General features: G+C 39.4%; 2 protein-coding genes across 3 annotated transcripts in view; both read left to right on the top strand.

Annotated features, from left to right (window-relative positions):
• The first annotated feature begins 515 nt into the window (after positions 1-515).
• The window catches only part of LOC106871254 (guanine nucleotide-binding protein subunit beta-like protein 1), a 32,804-nt gene continuing 15,426 nt past the window's right edge, over positions 516-17,893 (top strand). The window contains exon 1 of one of the 2 annotated variants that reach the window (XM_052974844.2): positions 516-1,001. Coding sequence is in view for 1 of the 2 variants with exons in the window: in XM_014917609.3 (XP_014773095.2) it covers positions 17,349-17,403 (55 nt within the window). In the remaining variant the exon portion in view is untranslated. Of the gene's footprint in view, positions 1,002-17,315; positions 17,404-17,893 lie in introns of those variants that run through there. The other variant, XM_014917609.3, reaches the window with a different exon arrangement.
• Positions 14,478-14,975, top strand: LOC149131820 (uncharacterized). Its single transcript, XM_089366411.1, has one exon. It carries the CDS (start codon positions 14,478-14,480, stop codon positions 14,973-14,975), a length of 498 nt encoding a protein of 165 aa, XP_089222537.1.

The following is a 17,893-nucleotide window of genomic DNA, read 5'->3' as shown; positions in this document are numbered from 1 at the left end:
CACTCTAACAGAGACGAGAATAAAAACCGCGCTTGTTGAGTCGTGTTGACTATGTTTGGAGATGTCGGTAATGAGTCAGTCTCCATGGCCGTATTTGTTCTTTAGTCGAGGTTCACCAGTTATAAGTTGGTAGTCCAGAGTCCATGCTGCGTTTTTTCTTCGTCGGGGGTCACCACTTTAGTAGAAAGTGGGTTATACATCTTTAGATTGTATACCTGACTTTCTACTATAAAATTAAAGAAATAGACGGAACGCTGAACTCCAGACTAAACAACTCAAACAACATTTATTTAGGTGATAAACATACAAATCTTTTAGTCATACATCTTTAGAGGTGAGAATAACGAGCTGTCGAGTATAAGACCAAAAGATGTAGAGACAGCTTTAAACACACGTCCATGCTCAATCGCTGGCCAGCGAGAAAGAGGATGAATTGAGCGGGAAACGCTTGCTTGTTTTATTCTACGCATGCGCAGGCGTTACTACAGATCCAAAGGGATGACCACTGGCGTAGTAGTCTCCCTTAGACCGTTTCCCTGCTGACATTTGCTGGCTATATGTCCTGTTTCTCGACACCGGTAGCAAATGACGTCAGGCTTGGGTAGCTTGCAGTCTCGCACCATGTGTGGGCCCTGACACCGGAAACACTGTCCTTTGAACGGTCGCACACGTTCCTTGTTCGACCCCTCTCAGCTACTCCTTGCTCGGCCGCCTTTTGCTGTTGCAGTTACCGCCTTTTGCTGTTGCAGTTGCCGCCAACGGCATTGATCTGCAACACGAAACTAGCACACGAGCCCAAGTTATAATATCCGCCATCGCCATGGAGTTCACGTCGGCAGCTTCTGCAACTTGACTGATATGTGGTCAGGAAAACCAGTCACAAACGTCAACTTAACCATCCAATCTAGCGATTCTCCTTCGTACCCCGCCAGTTTAGCCAATCACCTGAGTTCGTTGACAAACACGTCGACCTGTTCGCCAGTCCACTTTGCTTTCCCCAGGTGAGCATATGCTTCAAACTTTCCTTCTGTAAAGGCCTCCATCAAGCGGATTTCGATCTTTTCTGCTCTAAGTTGGTCCCTCTCTTCCATTTCTAGGAATAGCGCCAACGCTGGCCCATCTAGGTACAGCGGTAAAAAACTTGTTAGGTCGTCTATCCTGTGGAGCTTCGCAACCAACTTCATCTTTTTTAACCACGCGACCACATCCGTGTCACTGCAAAACGGTTTGATCACATCATTAGAAATACGGACTACACTCATAATTTTCTTTTTTTTTTTTTGTTATGGGCCGAAATAGCTTGTGGTGTGATGGAGGAAAAAGACAAGAAGCAAAAGGGAGAAAGAAATACAGTGTCCTTACCTTGTCGACCGTGGTGGGATAAACGATCGCTCCAGATCAAACCACGTCTTCTACGTACACTGTCTCTGATCGAACTGCCCACACGTGCTCGCTGTCCACGCATCCCCAAGTGGCCGACTTCCACCGGCCCTTCCAGTCTGTTTTCACTTCCATTTGCTTCATCTGCGATCTCTCTCCATCAACATCACATAGCTAATCGCAGCCCATAACACCACATGTCATAATTGTATTTCCTATACCATTGCATTGCAATGCTTGGACCCGAAATATGACAATAATTTGCTTTGGCAAAATTGAAAAAAGTTGGTTGCCTTAATTCTGGGACACCCTGTATATGTTAATAACACCTATAAGGATGTGCTTTTTCCATTCACTTTGGTGAATGGAGCTTTGGCCAGGAGGAACTGATGTCATCAAACAGTATTCAATGTTCATCGGGTGTTTTGACCCTGAACCATAGCACCCTCTCAATAGTGGGTAAGCAGATCCATACAGCAAGCAATGTATTGCTGTTGCCGACTTTACTCGTCTCTCTCTCCCTCTTTCATGAACTCAATTGTTGCTGTTGCCTTCCCCTGGTGATGATGTTTCTTGTGCCTTTCCTGCTCCATGGTGTGAACAAGTGTTGTAAGCACCCTATCATGGTGCCATTCATATCTGCCTTGAGAAAGTGCTTTTCTGCACCCTGCCATGATATGTGCCAGAGTGCCTCTTTCTCCACAGTCTACATAGTTGGTCTTCCCTCAAACCCCATTTGTGCAGGTTTGTTGGTGTCAGGAGTGTGTTGTACACCATCTGCAGCCGGGAGGAGATGTGAAAAGGTTCCAATCTCCACAGCTCAGTCCATGTGACCTTCCTCTTAGGGAGGTCCCATTTAGTCCATGTACACTGAAATACCATCTCCACAGCTCTTAATTTTCTTCTTTCTTCCTCCTGGTACTGCACTACTTCCTGGGTCATAGCCTGCCTCTCCCTGGTATCTGCTTTCTTCCATTGTTGGAAATAGGAAGAACCAAGACCCTGGTGACTCCTGCATGTAACTCCAACAATGTCATGTAGCTCCAGCATGCCTTCAGTTTGAGTGACTGCAATGCTAGCTACCCACTTACACCCAGACCTTGTTGCAATACCTACATGTCTGACAAGCTTGTCCTTTGAGTCTCTGTACATCATTACAACATTACATTTTGCTACTTTAAATTCCTCCGCTATGGATGATAGGGGAAGTTGTAGCTGTCCCAATCTTATGTACAGACCTATTAAAGTGAAGCTTGTGGGGAACACCTAGTGATCTTCAGAGGTATTTATTTACCTTCCTCTCCACCCATTCCACACTTGTCGTCAGACTATCATATAGCATTAACAATCATATGAGTCTTGGGAACAGTTCGTGTTGGTAGAGCTATGCTCTGTACTTTCCTGGAAGCCCTGATCTATCAATCCTCAGCAACCATTCCTCTGCTTGCTTCACAATGTTGGTGACATTGCTTCTGTTTGAAAGCGACTTTCAAACATCTTTTCAAGGCATTTATTTGGATTTTCCTCTATTGATGGAATGGCCTCTCCTTGCAATAGTAGTCTGATTTTGTTGGTTACTTTGTCTCCCCCCCCTCTCCCGATCACCATGCTCCTTGATTTTGGGGCCTCGTTCTTGCCCATGCCACCATGTGTTCTAGTGAAGTCAGCACTCTTTCTGCATCCACATGGGTTGCAGTTGTTACCCTTATTGGATGCTGACAGCTGCCTGATTCTATTGTTGGTCCTTGGGCTTTTCTATCAGCTATTGATATGAGGAGATTCATACCCATAATGAAAAGAATGGGGAAATTGTGCACCCAGTTTTGATTCCTTTCTCAAGGTCTTGCCACTGGGTTGTAAAATGGGTTGTTCAAAACGTAACTGGATGCCTCCAAAATAACTGCTGATTATTCCCTTAATATGTAGGGGAATATGATAGCGTTCAAGGGCTGCATATATGAGGGCATGAGGAATAGTTCTGTATGCATTTTCCAGATCCAGCCAAACCACTGTCAAGTTACCTTTACTTCTCTTAGCCTCCTGAATCAATTAACTGAGAATTCCAGTGTGTTCCAGACATCCTGAGAAACCTGGAACCCTACCTTTCTGGATAGATGTATTTATATACCCATTCTCAGTCATGTATGATTTCATCCTTTTGGCCAGTACAGAAAAGAAGATTTTCCCCTCAACACTCAGGAGGGAGATGGTCCTGAACTGATTAACAGTTGTGGAGTTTTCTTCTTTTGACATAAAACATCCTTCCACCTTCTTCCATCATGGCATCCACAGCCTCCGAAGGAGCTGTGAGCATTTCTTGTATACTTTATAATGTATACCACTTGGGCCAGGAGCTGATCCTGATCTGGCCTTTTTCACCACTTGTTCCACTGCTTTTCGGCAAGGACAGCTGAGATTGAACTTATTTACTGGCATTTCAGCTCTACTGACATTTGGGTTAACATCTAGGGTTTCGTTTCTAAGGTTATTGTGAGTCTCTCTCAGAAATGCTTCTACCTCTTCTGAATGTGATAGTTATGAGCACATTCACTTTCTGTTCAGCTGTTCCTGCTATCGTGCTTCCAATATTATGTCACTGTCTTGGTCCAGTTGTATGTATGTGTGTGTGCGTGCGTGTGTGAGTGTGTGTGTGTGTATCATCATCATCATCATTTAATGTCTGTTGTCCATGCTGGCATGGGTTGGACAGTTTGACCAGGGCTGCCAAGCTGGAAGGCTGCACCAGACTCCAGTTTGCTTTGGCATGGTTTCTACAGCTGGATGCCCTTCCTAATGCCAACCACTCTGAGAGTGTAATGGGTGCTTTCACATACCACCAGTATGGGTGCTATTTGTGTGACACCGGTGTCTTCCACAACTGTGATTTTGCTCAGCTTGATGAGTTTTCTTCTCAAGCACAACATAATGCTAAAGGTCTTGGTCATTGCCTCAGAAAGGCCCAACACTCGAAAGAAACTCAGCCACTTTGCTTCCATGAGGCTCAACACTTGAAAGGAAACTTGCCTCAAAGAGGCCCAATGCTCAAAAGGAACTCAGCTACTTTGCCTCTGTGAGGCCCAACACTCAAAAGGAACTCACCCTCATGAGACCCAACACTCAAAAGGTGCTCTTTATGCACCACCAGCATGGGTGCCAATTACATGACACCAGCATCAGTCACGACTATGATTTGACTTGGCTTGACAGGTCTTCTCAAGCACAGCATATCGCCAAAGGTCTCAGTCACTAGTCATTGCCTCTGTGAGACTCACAGTTCATGCTTCACTACCTCGTCCCATATCTTCTTGGGTCTACCTCTATCATAGGTGCCCTATTCTTACAGCTTCATTTTCTGTTAAAGCAATTCTTAACGTCAACTTCTTAACATAATACGCAGAATTCTCGCATTAATACAGTAGGGTGTTTTGAGGGAGATTTGGCTGCTATTTCTACCAGGTCTACCTACCATGTAGAGGTCTGACCTTATTTTTCATTCACAGATTTGCATTTCAAATATTATTCTGCCATTAACACCAGTTGCTTTCTCTCTCACATACACACCCCCACACACACACGCACGGTCATTTCATATATCTTTCAATTTCTGCTCTCTGCAAATAAAATTTTTACGGATAAAACTGCTTACAAAAATTGTAATTAATGTATAATTTCTTTCTATGTTCATAATTAAATAAATCTTTTAATGATTAGACGGACGTTCAATAGAATAGCTCTCACAAACAGACTACGTACAAATTCATTCTTCACAACTTCTGAAGCCATTTTTTAAGGCTCCAATCGAAACGGGACACGAAATGATCAAGTTGAGAAACGCTGTTATAGATTATGCCTAACCGAAAACAATCACAGCCACATCATCCAAACAGACCGGGTGAAACAGGGTTTAGCTGCTAGTATATATATATATATATATATATATATATGTACGTATGTATGTATATATATGTATATGTGTATATATATGTATATGTATTTATATATGTATATGTGTATATATATATATATATATATATATATATATATATATATATATATATATATATAACTACCTCGTCGACGAGTGACAGGGACCTTCTCTTTGTGGCTGGAGACTTCAACGGTCATGTCGGACGTCGTGCTGGAGGCTTCCATGGCATACATGGAGGCTATGGCTTCGGTTCCCGCAACGAGGAGGGAACCAGACTGCTGGAGTTCTGTGATGCAACCGATCTTATGGTCTGCAATACCAACTTCAGGAAACCTGCCAGTCACCTAGTCACCTACCGCTCCGGCAGACACTCTAGCCAAATCGACTACATCCTCGCCAGAAATAGGGAAAGAGGGCGGCTTATAAATGCCAAAACCTACCCTGGCGAAGAATGTACCCCACAACATAGATTAGTAGTTAGCGACTTTGGGATCAAGGCAAAATGGGTGCCCAGAATTAGACAGGCTTGGAGGAGAAGGGTGTGGAAGCTTAAAGACCCTGCAAACGGACAGAGACTTAGAGACAAGTTACTTGAAGCATTTAACGAAATAGAAGGGGATATAGCATCATACAACGTGGAAGACAATTGGAGATTTCTGCGGGACAACCTGTTGAAAGCCACCGACCAGATTTGTGAGTGGTGTAAGGTCCCCTCCCGACCCAGAGTAACGTGGTGGTGGAACAAGGAGGTAGACAGGGCTATTAGACAAAAGAAACAGGCTTGGAAGGACTGGAAGAACGGTGGTAGCAGGGAATTGTACCAATGTGCCAGAAGGGAGGCTAGGCGACAGGTTTATTTAGCCAGAGGGGAAGCAGATAAGGAAAGATTTGCCAATGTTCTGCGCCGTGAGGACCAAAGACTCGAGGTATTTCGTGTTGCAAGACAGTGTAGGAGAGAGAATAGTGATGTTGTAGGAGAGAAATGTGTTCGCATGGATGATGGTACGCTTGCATTAAATGAGGATGCAAAGAAAGAGGTCTGGAGATGCCACTACGATAGATTGCTTAATAAAGAGAATGAATGGGAGAAAGAGAGCCTGCCGTATGTCGACCCAATGGAGGGACCAGCTATCCGAGTTGATAGTACCAGGGTAGATAAAGCAATTAAGAGTATGAAGACCGGGAAAGCCCCCGGCCCATCAGGAATCACTGCAGAGATGCTCAAAATATCTGGCAGTGTTGGCTATAGCCTAGTCACCCGTATTACGAACCAGGTGATACACGAAGGAGTCATACCCAATGACTGGTGTAGCAGCATCATAGTCAACTGCTACAAAGGTAAAGGTGACGCTTTAGATACAAATAATTACAGAGGCATCAAGCTGTTAGATCAGGTTATGAAAGTTACAGAGAGGGTCATAGCCCAACTAATTAGGGAGTGAATCAGTTTAGATGAGATGCAGTTTGGGTTCGTGCCAGGTAAAAGCACTACTGATGCCTTATTTCTAGTGAGACAGTTGCAGGAGAAATACCTAGCTAAGGATAAACCTCTGTACCTGGCTTTCGTTGACATGGAGAAAGCCTTTGACAGGGTCCCCCGATCCCTTATCTGGTGGTCAATGAGGAAACTTTGGATAGAAGAATGGTTAGTGAGAGCTGTGCGAGCCATGTCCAGAGATGCTGCCAGTAAGGTGAGGGTTGGAAATGAGTACAGCAATGAATTCCGGGTAGAGGTAGGGGTCCGCCAAGGTTCCGTCCTCAGCCCCCTCTTATTTATCATAGTCCTCCAGGCAATCACAGAGGAGTTCAAGACAGGTTGCCCCTGGGAGCTCCTCTATGCTGATGACCTTGCCCTAATTGCGGAGTCACTATCAGAACTAGAGGAGAAGTTTCAGGTGTGGAAGCAAGGTCTAGAATTGAAGGGCCTTAGAGTCAACCTAGCTAAAACCAAAATCCTAATAAGTAGGAAGGTAGATAAAACACAAACCCCTTCAGGTAGATGGCCCTGCTCAGTATGTAGAAAAGGAGTAGGTAGTAACTCTATAAGATGTACCCGGTGCAAGCTATGGACACATAAGAGGTGCAGCAATATCAAAGGCAGGTTAACTAGCAAGTTAGTTTTTGTTTGTGGCAGATGTTCAGGTGCAATAAAGACTGTAAACAAACAGGAAACAACTTCTATCTCATTCCAGGGTGAAAAACTAGAGGTAGTCGATAGCTTCCGCTATCTGGGCGACCAAGTTAGTAGTGGGGGTGGGTGCGCTGAAAGTGTAGCTGCTAGAATAAGAATAGCCTGGGCAAAGTTTAGAGAGCTCTTACCCCTGCTGGCGACAAAGGGACTCTCACTCAGAGTAAAAGGCAGACTGTATGACGCATGCGTACGAACAGCCATGCTACATGGCAGTGAAACATGGGCTGTAACTGCTGAGGACATACGCAAGCTCGCAAGGAATGAAGCCAGTATGCTCCGTTGGATGTGTAATGTCAATGTGAATACCCGTCAGAGTGTAAGTATCTTGAGAGAAAAGCTGAACATTAGAAGCATCAGTTGTGGTGTGCAAGAGAGACGATTGCGCTGGTATGGACATGTGGTGAGAATGGATGAGGATAGCTGCGTGAAAAAGTGCCACACCCTAACAGTTGAGGGAACCCGTGGAAGAGGTAGGCCCAGGAAGACCTGGGCTGAGGTGGTGAGGCAAGACCCCTCGTACATTGGGCCTCACCGAGGCGATGACTTCTGACCGAGACCTTTGGAAATGTGCTGTGCGTGAGAAGACCTAGCAAGCCAAGTAAGATCGTTGCCAGTGCCCCTGGACTGGTTCTTGTGCGGGTGGCACATGAGATGCACCATTTTGAGCGTGGCCATTGCCAGTACCGCCTGACTGGCTCCCGTAGGATTTTCGAGCGAGATCGTTGCCAGTGCCCCTGGACTGGCTTGTGCAGGTGGCACATAAAAGACACCATTTCGAGCGTGGCCGTTTTCGTGCGGGTGACACGTAAAAGCACCCACTACACTCTCTGAGTGGTTGGCGTTAGGAAGGGCATCCAGCTGTAGAAACTCTGCCAAATTAGACTGGAGCCTGGTGTTGCCATCCGGTTTCACCAGTCCTCAGTCAAATCGTCCAGCCCATGCTAGCATGGAAAGCGGACGTTAAACGATGATGATGATGATGATGATGATATATATATATATATGTAAAATCCACAAGAATCAAATAATTACTAATGCCTGCAAATCAAATCCAGGTCTACACATAAATATCCCAACACCAGAAGACTTAAAATGAAGGCCGATTATAGCAGGCCCAGCCTAAGCAACTTTCTGGACCTACACTTGAAGCCTTTTTTCAGATACATTAAAAGTTTCATTCGAGACGATCTGGACATGCTAGAGCATCTACCAAAAACCACCAATGAAGAAGCTCTATTAGTCTCCTTCAATGTCATCAACTTCTACACTAACATTCCACATGACTACGGAATAGAGACAATAAAATCCTGGTTAGAAAAATACTCCGAAGTTCTCCCACATAGCATAAACCAGACTTCTGTCATTGAATCCCTGAAGTTCATCCTACAGAACAATTACTTCCTATTCAATGCAACATACTACCACCAAAAATCTGGTATTGTGATGGGAACAAAAGCAGCACCTGTCCTTGTGAATCTAATAATGGGTTTCTTTGAATCTACCTTATATGAACTTTCGCTCCAAAAATTTGGACCATCATTCCACCACTATATAAGAGGAAACTGGAAAAGGTACCTAGAAAATTGTTTTATCATCTGGAATGAAACCTATGATAACCTTCTGGATTTCAAATCCACACTGAACAATATAAGCTCCAATATTCAATTTACAATGGAATATAGCAAGGAACAGCTCCCATTTCTGGACATTTTGATTATAAAAAAATCCAACAACCAAATTGCAACTGACAGTAACAAACCAACAGACTCAATACAGTATCTCCTTTACAGTTCATGCCATCCTAAACACGCCAAAATAAATATCCCATTCAATCTAGCAAAAAGGATCTGTACAATTGTATCTGACACAACCACTCAGGAACTTCACCTACAAGACCTCAAAATAGCACTCATTAAACGTCAATACCCACCCACACTTATAGACCATGGAATTAAACTTGCCAAGAAATTGGACACAAAGACACTAAGGACAACAAAACAAAACACCACACCTCACTTTAAATCACTCCCATACATATCAACCCACAACCCCAGAAACAATGAAGCATACAATACAATTATACAAAATCTCCCTCTACTCACTCAAGACCTGAAAATGAACATCATAAATACACATAAACTCCTCAAATGCAAAAGACAACACAAATCACTGAAGAGACTCCTAACAAATGCAAAACTATAATCAATACATATGATACCAACAGTTAGAAAATGCAGACGACCTAATTGTGGTACATGCCCATACCTAACTGAAGGCTTGGAATTCACATTCCAACAAAGAGAAAAATTCTCAATTAAGACTTACTTCACATATGCTTCCCAGAACCTTATCTATGTCCTAACCTGCTCAGGTTGTGGCCACATTTATGTGGGCCAAACAAGCCCTACTTTGAAACACAGAGTCACAATGCATAAAGAACAGATTCGTTTTCATCAATACAGGCAGATAACCCTGAGCGAACATATCGACAGATGCGCAAGAAATAAAATGCTGAATTTCCATGTCTTTCCATTATACCAATGCATAGATTCAATCTTCTTACAAGAATGCCTAAGCAAGGAAAACCTGTTCATACAAAAGTACAGACCACACCTTAATATACAAACTTGACTACCTGATCCTTACATATTCCTATTTCAACAATTATATCGAGGAGTTAGTTTGTCCTTTTGTCCACGCTCTAGACTCATTCTTACTTTTCAAGTAATGAAAATGGTGAGACCCCTTTGTCACAAGAAATGATTACTTCACAATGTCCCTAAAAAAGCTAATTTAAATAGCAAAAACTGGTTGGATATCATGAAATCCATAAAATATGTATATATATAAAAATATTTCTTTATATAAAGATATTAAACTATGTCCTATACCCATATATGCATGTATATATACATATATGTGTAGGTATGTACATATATGTTTGTATATATGCATATATATATATTATTAATATTATTATATGATCGAATGCCACACACCATTTCCAAGTGAGTTTTATCTTAATAATTCTGATGCGCATGCTACAAATATTTCTTTTCTCCCCCTTCATTCTTCTTTCTTTCTGTCTTTCTTCTCCTTCTCCCTTCACTGTTCTCTTTCTCTCTCTCTCTCTCTCTCTCTCTCTCTCTCTCTCTCTCTCTCTCTCTCTCTCTCTCCCTCACTCTTCCTCCTTGACTCTCTCGTTGCTCACACGTGACCAGCGGCTATCTCTCTCTTTCCCTCTTGCTTTACAAGAGACAAGACACACTTTTGCCTGTCAAGCTCATTTCTCCAGCGTTCACCACTTCACCTCATGATGGCTTAACAGCCCTTACCATTTGTTTTTACTGTCTTGTTCTTACTGTCCTGTTTTTGTTACCACTTTAACCCTCTGCAAATTCCAAATTTTATTTAATTTGCTTTGTGGGAAGGACTGTTTTAACAAAGTCGCATCTTGTCCCAATGTTTGAAATCTAGAAAGTAATATTTATGTAAAATATAATATACGCAAATGTACATAATCATATCAAATAATTATATTTCATTTTAAGTTTAGAACAGTAATGAGACTTATTTTAAGGTTATGTAAACAAGATGAATTAGAGAATATAAATTATAAATAATAAATAATAATAAGTAAAATAAATTAGGTTACATTCAGATTGCAGCTATCAAAGTTTAAGAAAAATTATAATAAATTAACTTAGTAATGAGGTTCAAATACAATATTAAAAATAATATAAAAAAAAAAGAACGGATTTAATCGATAAAGTAAAAAGTAAACAAATATTACAATATAATCGTTACTATTTCACATATAAATATAAATGAAAAATTAAGTAACTATTATGATGTAAAGTGGGTAGCTGAAAACGACACCATTATATCAAATAATTCATTAGATACTTGAGAAAAAAGCCAACTCACTTAAAAATTTTTATCTGTAAAATACTATAACAAAAATAAAGTCAAAGTTAACATAAAATATCTTTTTTTCAATGGTCAAAGAGAGGTAAATCTGGCAAAATAATATATATTTATAGAATCTAAATAAATCAGTCAATGTTATTAATCCTATCAAATCGTTATATTAATTTTTAAATTAAAATATTTTTGAGACAAATAAAAGATATGTAATCAAGATAAATAAGAGATTATAAATTATAAATTACAAAGTAAAAATAAATTAGGTTACACTGAATTAGCAACCATCGAAATCTTAAATATACATTAACTTAGTAATAAGATTAAATAAATGAAGTGATTAAAACGATAAAGCAAGCAGTCAAACAAAATTTCAATGTCATCTATACAAAAATTGCATAGAATTATAAGAGAAACATCAATAAAGTAGGAACCAAACTTACCATTGTACATATATGAAAAGATTATATGAAATTAAAGCTAAACAAATTTAATATAATATCCCGGTATGTAGTTAAAGCTAAATCAAGTTAAAATATCCTAGTATGTAGTTAACTAACCTCTCCAAAATAGATTAAAAAAATAAAAACGTATGTTTACTCATATGTTGACATCTGAAAGCTCTATATGTAATTTTGTTAACTAGGTCACCCTTAGAAAAAAGTATGAAATAGAATTCATATTTTATAACATACAGGAGTGTGTCGGGATATTGCATCGAAATGTACATAGGTCATTAAAAAAGTTTTTACCATGGATCGCGTTATAGCTCTTATCTAAATTGATATATATATATATATATATATATATATATATATATATATAGAGAGAGAGAGAGAGAGAGAGAGAGAGAGAGAGAGATAAGGAGCAAAAATACTGGAGATTCAGTAAACAACATGTGGTAAAATTATGAGTTGAAAATATGTCAAGAAAAATGAAGAAAAATGCCTTCCGTTTCGCATAGTTTAATATTTTGTAATATAAATATATACATATTATATGGGTGTTGTAAAATCCAACCAGTTTTCGCTATTTAATTTAGCTTTTCAAGGGGTATTGTATAGTGATTAATTCGCATGATGAGGGGGTTTCACCATCCTGGTTGTTTGAAAAATAAGGAAGGATTTAGAGAATGAACCAAGGGATACACCACAAAAATCACCTACCCCAAATGAAAACACACCACTCTCAGCATGCATAGTTAAAAATCGCATTAGTCACACTTGGACCAAAAATCTCAACACCAGAAAGCTCTCATTCTGGAACATGATAAAAAAATAACAATAAAGCACAAATATACGAAAAATGGATCAACTCCACACCATTAATCTTACCTCGCAAATTCCAACTCAAACCCATCCCTGACAAACCAGAACAACGAATACTCAGAGAGAAACTAACATTAGAAAAAATGAGAACAGAAATTGAATTACTTAAACTCAGAGCTCAGAATCATGAACAAAAATATAAAACGATCGATGATGAGATGAACACATTAATTTACGATACATGCCAATGAACAACTTCTACAAAATGTTATTAAACTATGGAAAGACGACTGTGAATCGGAAGAAATTATTACCCTACAATGATGGGAAAACAATATCAATTTTTTCCTTAACTACGAATGTCAATTCAAAAAAGACTATACCTCAGACAACCCTTTCCTAAAAAAATCCAAAACAAATACATCCACTGAAACCAATAATCGTACACCCAGATCAAACTTTCAACACAGACACACAAAACCACCCCACCACTGGGATGTCAGCCACCACCAACCTCACAATAGGAACCCCCCATTATTAAGAAATACCAATAAGAACCATCCAATAATAAGAAACACCAGTAAAAAAACACCCCAGGATTAGGTATAATAATAATAATATTAATAACAATAATAATGACTATTATTTCAATTCTTTCCCTCCAAAAGCTACAAACAGACAGGGCATCCTCCCGACTCCTCAACACAGGAATTCACCTTTCAGAACTACAATTCTCTCAACTAGACAAATAGAACAATTTCACAGCATCCCAAACAGGGCCAAATACCCCTACAACTCATTCATTCATAAACACACACACACCATACAATCCCACCCAATCCACCTGCACAACAATACCCTCACAATAACAACCCTAACACTGAGAACCCCCTCCAACCTAATTACAACAAACAACATTTTTTAGACAGAGGAGAGAGACACAGGGACACACGTTGGAACATATCATACGGGAGAAACCCACAATAATCAATCTATCTAAGAAAACTCTCTCCACTACAAAAATCCATATTTTAACTAAAGGATTAAAATTTACACCTACCCCACGAAGACCCAACATCAATGAAATTAAAGATAATATTGCAGAATTCTGCAGAAAGCTTCGTTTGATAGAAGCACTTAACAACTACAACAACGAAGACGAATCACTAGTGAGAAACAAAAGTAATTATCTACCACCCAAAGGAAGGAATAAAACACTAGATGACTTCTGCAACCGTATCCAAAATTTTCCTCACACTTTCTACAAATCAAAAATCATACCCAACTTCATCAACACACAATGGAAGCAACTACTACAACTAAAAAATGACAAAGACCTGACAATCAAAGAAGCAGACAAAGGGAGTGCTGTAGTATTGATGGACACAGAGTACAACAAAAAGCTAGCACTGTCCATACTAGAAAATAACTCCTTCTATGAAAAAGTTGCAAATTACAGGCAGCAAAAAACTTTAAAAAATCTGGAAACTCTAATACTCAAACACGGAAAAAGCCTAACAGAAAAAGAAAAAGACTATATTACCAACTTCAAATGCAAACCCAGCCTTTTCTATGGCCTCCACAAAATTCACAAGAGTCAATCAATCACTAATGTCCTGCAAATTGAATCCAGGCCTGTGCATAAATATTCCAACACCAGAAGACTTAAAATTAAGGCCTATTATTGCTGGTCCAGCCTGTGAAACACCGCCTTAGCAACTTTCTCGACATATTACTGAAGCCCTATCTCAAATACATCAAAAGTTTCATTAGAGACAATCTGGACATGCTAGAGCACCTACCAAAAACCACCAGCGAAGAAGCTCTATTAGTCTCCTTTGATGTCATCAACCTCTACACTAACATTCCACACGGCTATGGAATAGAGGCAATAAAATTCTGGTTGGAAAAACACCCCGAAGTTCTACCGGACCGCATAAACCAGACATTTATCATTGAACCCCTGAAGTTCATCCTTCAAAACAATTACTTCATATTCAATACAACATACTTCCGCCAAAAATGCGGTATTGCGATGGGTACTAAAGCTGCGCCTGTTCTGGCGAACCTAATAATGGCTTACTTTGAATCTACCTTGTATGAACTCTCACTCCAAAAATTTGGACCACCATTCCACCACTATATAAGAGAAAACTGGAAAAGAAATTTAGACGATTGTTTTATCATCTGGAATGAAGCCTATGATAATCTGCTGTTTTTCAAATCCACACTGAACAGTATCAATCCCAACATCCAGTTTACCATGGAATATAGCAAGGAATAACTCCCTTTTCTGGACATCTTGATTTTAAAAATGTCCAACAATATCATCGCAACTGACATTTACTACAAGCCAACAGACTCTAAGCAGTATCTCCTTTTCAGTTCATGCCATTCTAAACACAGCAAAATAAATATTCCATTCAATCTAGCAAAAAGGATTTGTACGATTGTATCTGACACAACCACTTGGGAACTTCGATTGCAAGAACTCAAAATAGCACTCATTGAACATCAATACCCAGCTACACTTATAGACCATGGAATTGAACTTGCCAAGAAATTGGACACAAACACACTAAGAACAACAAAACAAAACACCACACCTCACCTCAAATCACTCCCATACATATCAACCCACAATCCTAGAAACAACGAAGCATACAACACAATTATACAAAATCTTCCTATACTCACTCAGGACCTGAAAATGAACAGCATCCTAAATAAACACAAATTACTAAAATGTAAAAGACAAGACAAATCACTCAAGAGACTCCTTACAAATGCAACACTATACTCAATACATACAATACCAACAGTTAAAAAATGCAGACGACCTAATTGTGGTACATGCCCACACCTAAGTGAAGGCTCGGAATTCACATTCCAGCAAGGACAAAAATTCTCAATCAAAACTAACTTCACATGTGCCTCCCACAACCTTATCTATGTCCTTACCTGCTCAGGTTGTAGCCATAACTATGTAGGCCAAACGAGCCTTTCTTTGAGACGCAGAGTCACGGTGCATAAAGAACAGATTCGCTTCCACCAGTACAGGCAAATTGCACTGAGCACACATCTTGACAGATGCGCAAGTGATAAAACGCCGAAGTACCTTATCTTCCCCCTGTATCAGTGCAAGAACGACTAAATAAAGAAAACTTATTCATTCAAAAATATAAACCACACCACAATATTCAAACCTGACAACCTCAGAAACTATACTAAGGAATCAGTTATCCCCCTTGACACCCAATACCTCCCTTGGTTCACTCTCTAAATCCTTCCTTATTTTTCAAACAACCAAGATGGTGAAACCCCCTCATCATGCGAATTAATTACTATACAATGCCCCTTGAAAAGCTAAATTAAATAGTGAAAACCGATTGGATTTTATAACACCCATATAGTATGTATATATTTATATAAAAAAATATTAAACTATGTGAAACGAAGGCATTTTTCTTCATTTTTCTTTACATATTTTCAACCTATATATATATATATATTTATTTACAGGCACAGGAGTGGCTGTGTGGTAAGTAGCTTGCTTACCAACCACATGGTTACTGGTTCGGTCCCACAGTATAGCACCTTGGGCAAGTGTCTTCTACTATAGCCACGGGCTGACCAACGCCTTGTGAGTGGATTTGGTAGACGGAAACTGAAAGAAGACCTTCGTATATATGTATATGTATATATATGTGTGTCTGTGTTTGTTCCCACCAATATCACTTGACAACCGATGCTGGTGTGTTTACATCCCCATAACTTAGTGGTTTGGCAAAAGAGACCAATAGAATAAGTATTAGGCTTATAAAGAATAAGTCCTGGAGTCGATTTGCTCGACTAAAGGTGGTGCTCCTGCATGGCCACAGTCAAATGACTGAAACAAGTAAAAGAGTAAATATATATATTTAAATTTAATTCGAGGTTGTGTTAACCTCATGAAGTGATGGTTTCATCCAAGGAAATACTGGTTCAATACCTAGTATTTTTGGAGAATGAATTTCCTTAAAATAATAGGTATATATAAAAACATTTAGTTTATATTCATTTAAAAGAAGAAAATGGAGATTGGGAAGTTAATAATTGTTTATTACTAACAGCAAATTGGTCATCAGATGACCAATTTGCTATTGATAATAAACAATTATAATTTCATAGCGTGTCTGCTACAGTATTTTCAGCACCCTTGATATGACAAATATCCACAGAAAAACTGTGAAATATAATCAAGGTGTCTAATGTATTTTGGGAAATATCTATTTTGGATTATAATGCATAGGTTAATGGTTTATGCTCAATGTAAATGGTGAAGGTTCTTCATCCCAAGAAATGGCAAAAATACTTTACTGACAAATAAGATGCTCTTTTCCTGTGTTTAAGCAGCCAATTTGAAAGAACATGGCCAAGTGCATTTGTGTACATTAGCACCAAAACAGTTGTGTTATCAACAAAATGTTATAGATCTCCCATGAGGACTGAATGAATGATTACTTAAAGTCCTTTAGACATGAGACTTCAAGTGCACAGCATATTGAGTGTTATATGGACTGTTGGATATGTTATTCGTCTGACGTTCCGTGTGTCACTGTGGTTCGTCTGAGTTCATTGTTTCATTGTTGTTGTTCTGAATGACTGGGGTAGTAAAATGTCATTGATATATATGGCGGACATGATTCTTGTTTATCTACAACGAACATTGGGTGAGTGCGTTCTTTGTATGTAATTGAATAATAAATGTAATAATTAAATTGTACAACTCGTCTTTCTCTGCGAGTCTCCCGAGGGAAATACAACATTGAGGCAATTGCAATAGTGCAAGTCTATCTGTCAGAGCCTGAATTTTGTTCATGGTCATCTCATGAAAAATCACCAGTTCAGAGGAAATGAAAGAGATAAAGGTAGAAGGATAAGTATGTGTGATAGAGTTGTTGGAATTGAAAATATCCATTAATCATAATAATATCATGTCAAGTTGGCCAACTGAGTAGTAGTACTCTGCTCTCTGATAGGCTTTTAGCTATCACAACTTCACATGGTATTATGGATATTTCCTCTTCTAATACTTCTAAAGCAGAAGCTCATCCTCCTATCTTAAATTAAAGGCTTGCAACTTTTTTTTATTAATAATTTCTGAAAAAAAAAAAAAAATGATGATTTTCATCATCAGTGTAGAAAAGTTGAAAAAAATCT

Source organism: Octopus bimaculoides, chromosome 19 (genome assembly GCF_046866305.1).
Source record: "Octopus bimaculoides isolate indiv1 chromosome 19, ASM4686630v1, whole genome shotgun sequence".
Taxonomy (NCBI): Eukaryota; Metazoa; Mollusca; class Cephalopoda; order Octopoda; family Octopodidae; genus Octopus; species Octopus bimaculoides.
The sequence above is the reverse complement of the archived record's forward strand: the minus strand, read 5'-3'. Positions and strand labels throughout refer to the sequence as shown.

What these genes read in the sequence shown, in the direction of transcription:
- LOC149131820 (XM_089366411.1), top strand. Translation starts at nt 14,478, where the DNA reads ATGCTAGAGCACCTACCAAAAACCACCAGCGAAGAAGCTCTATTAGTC.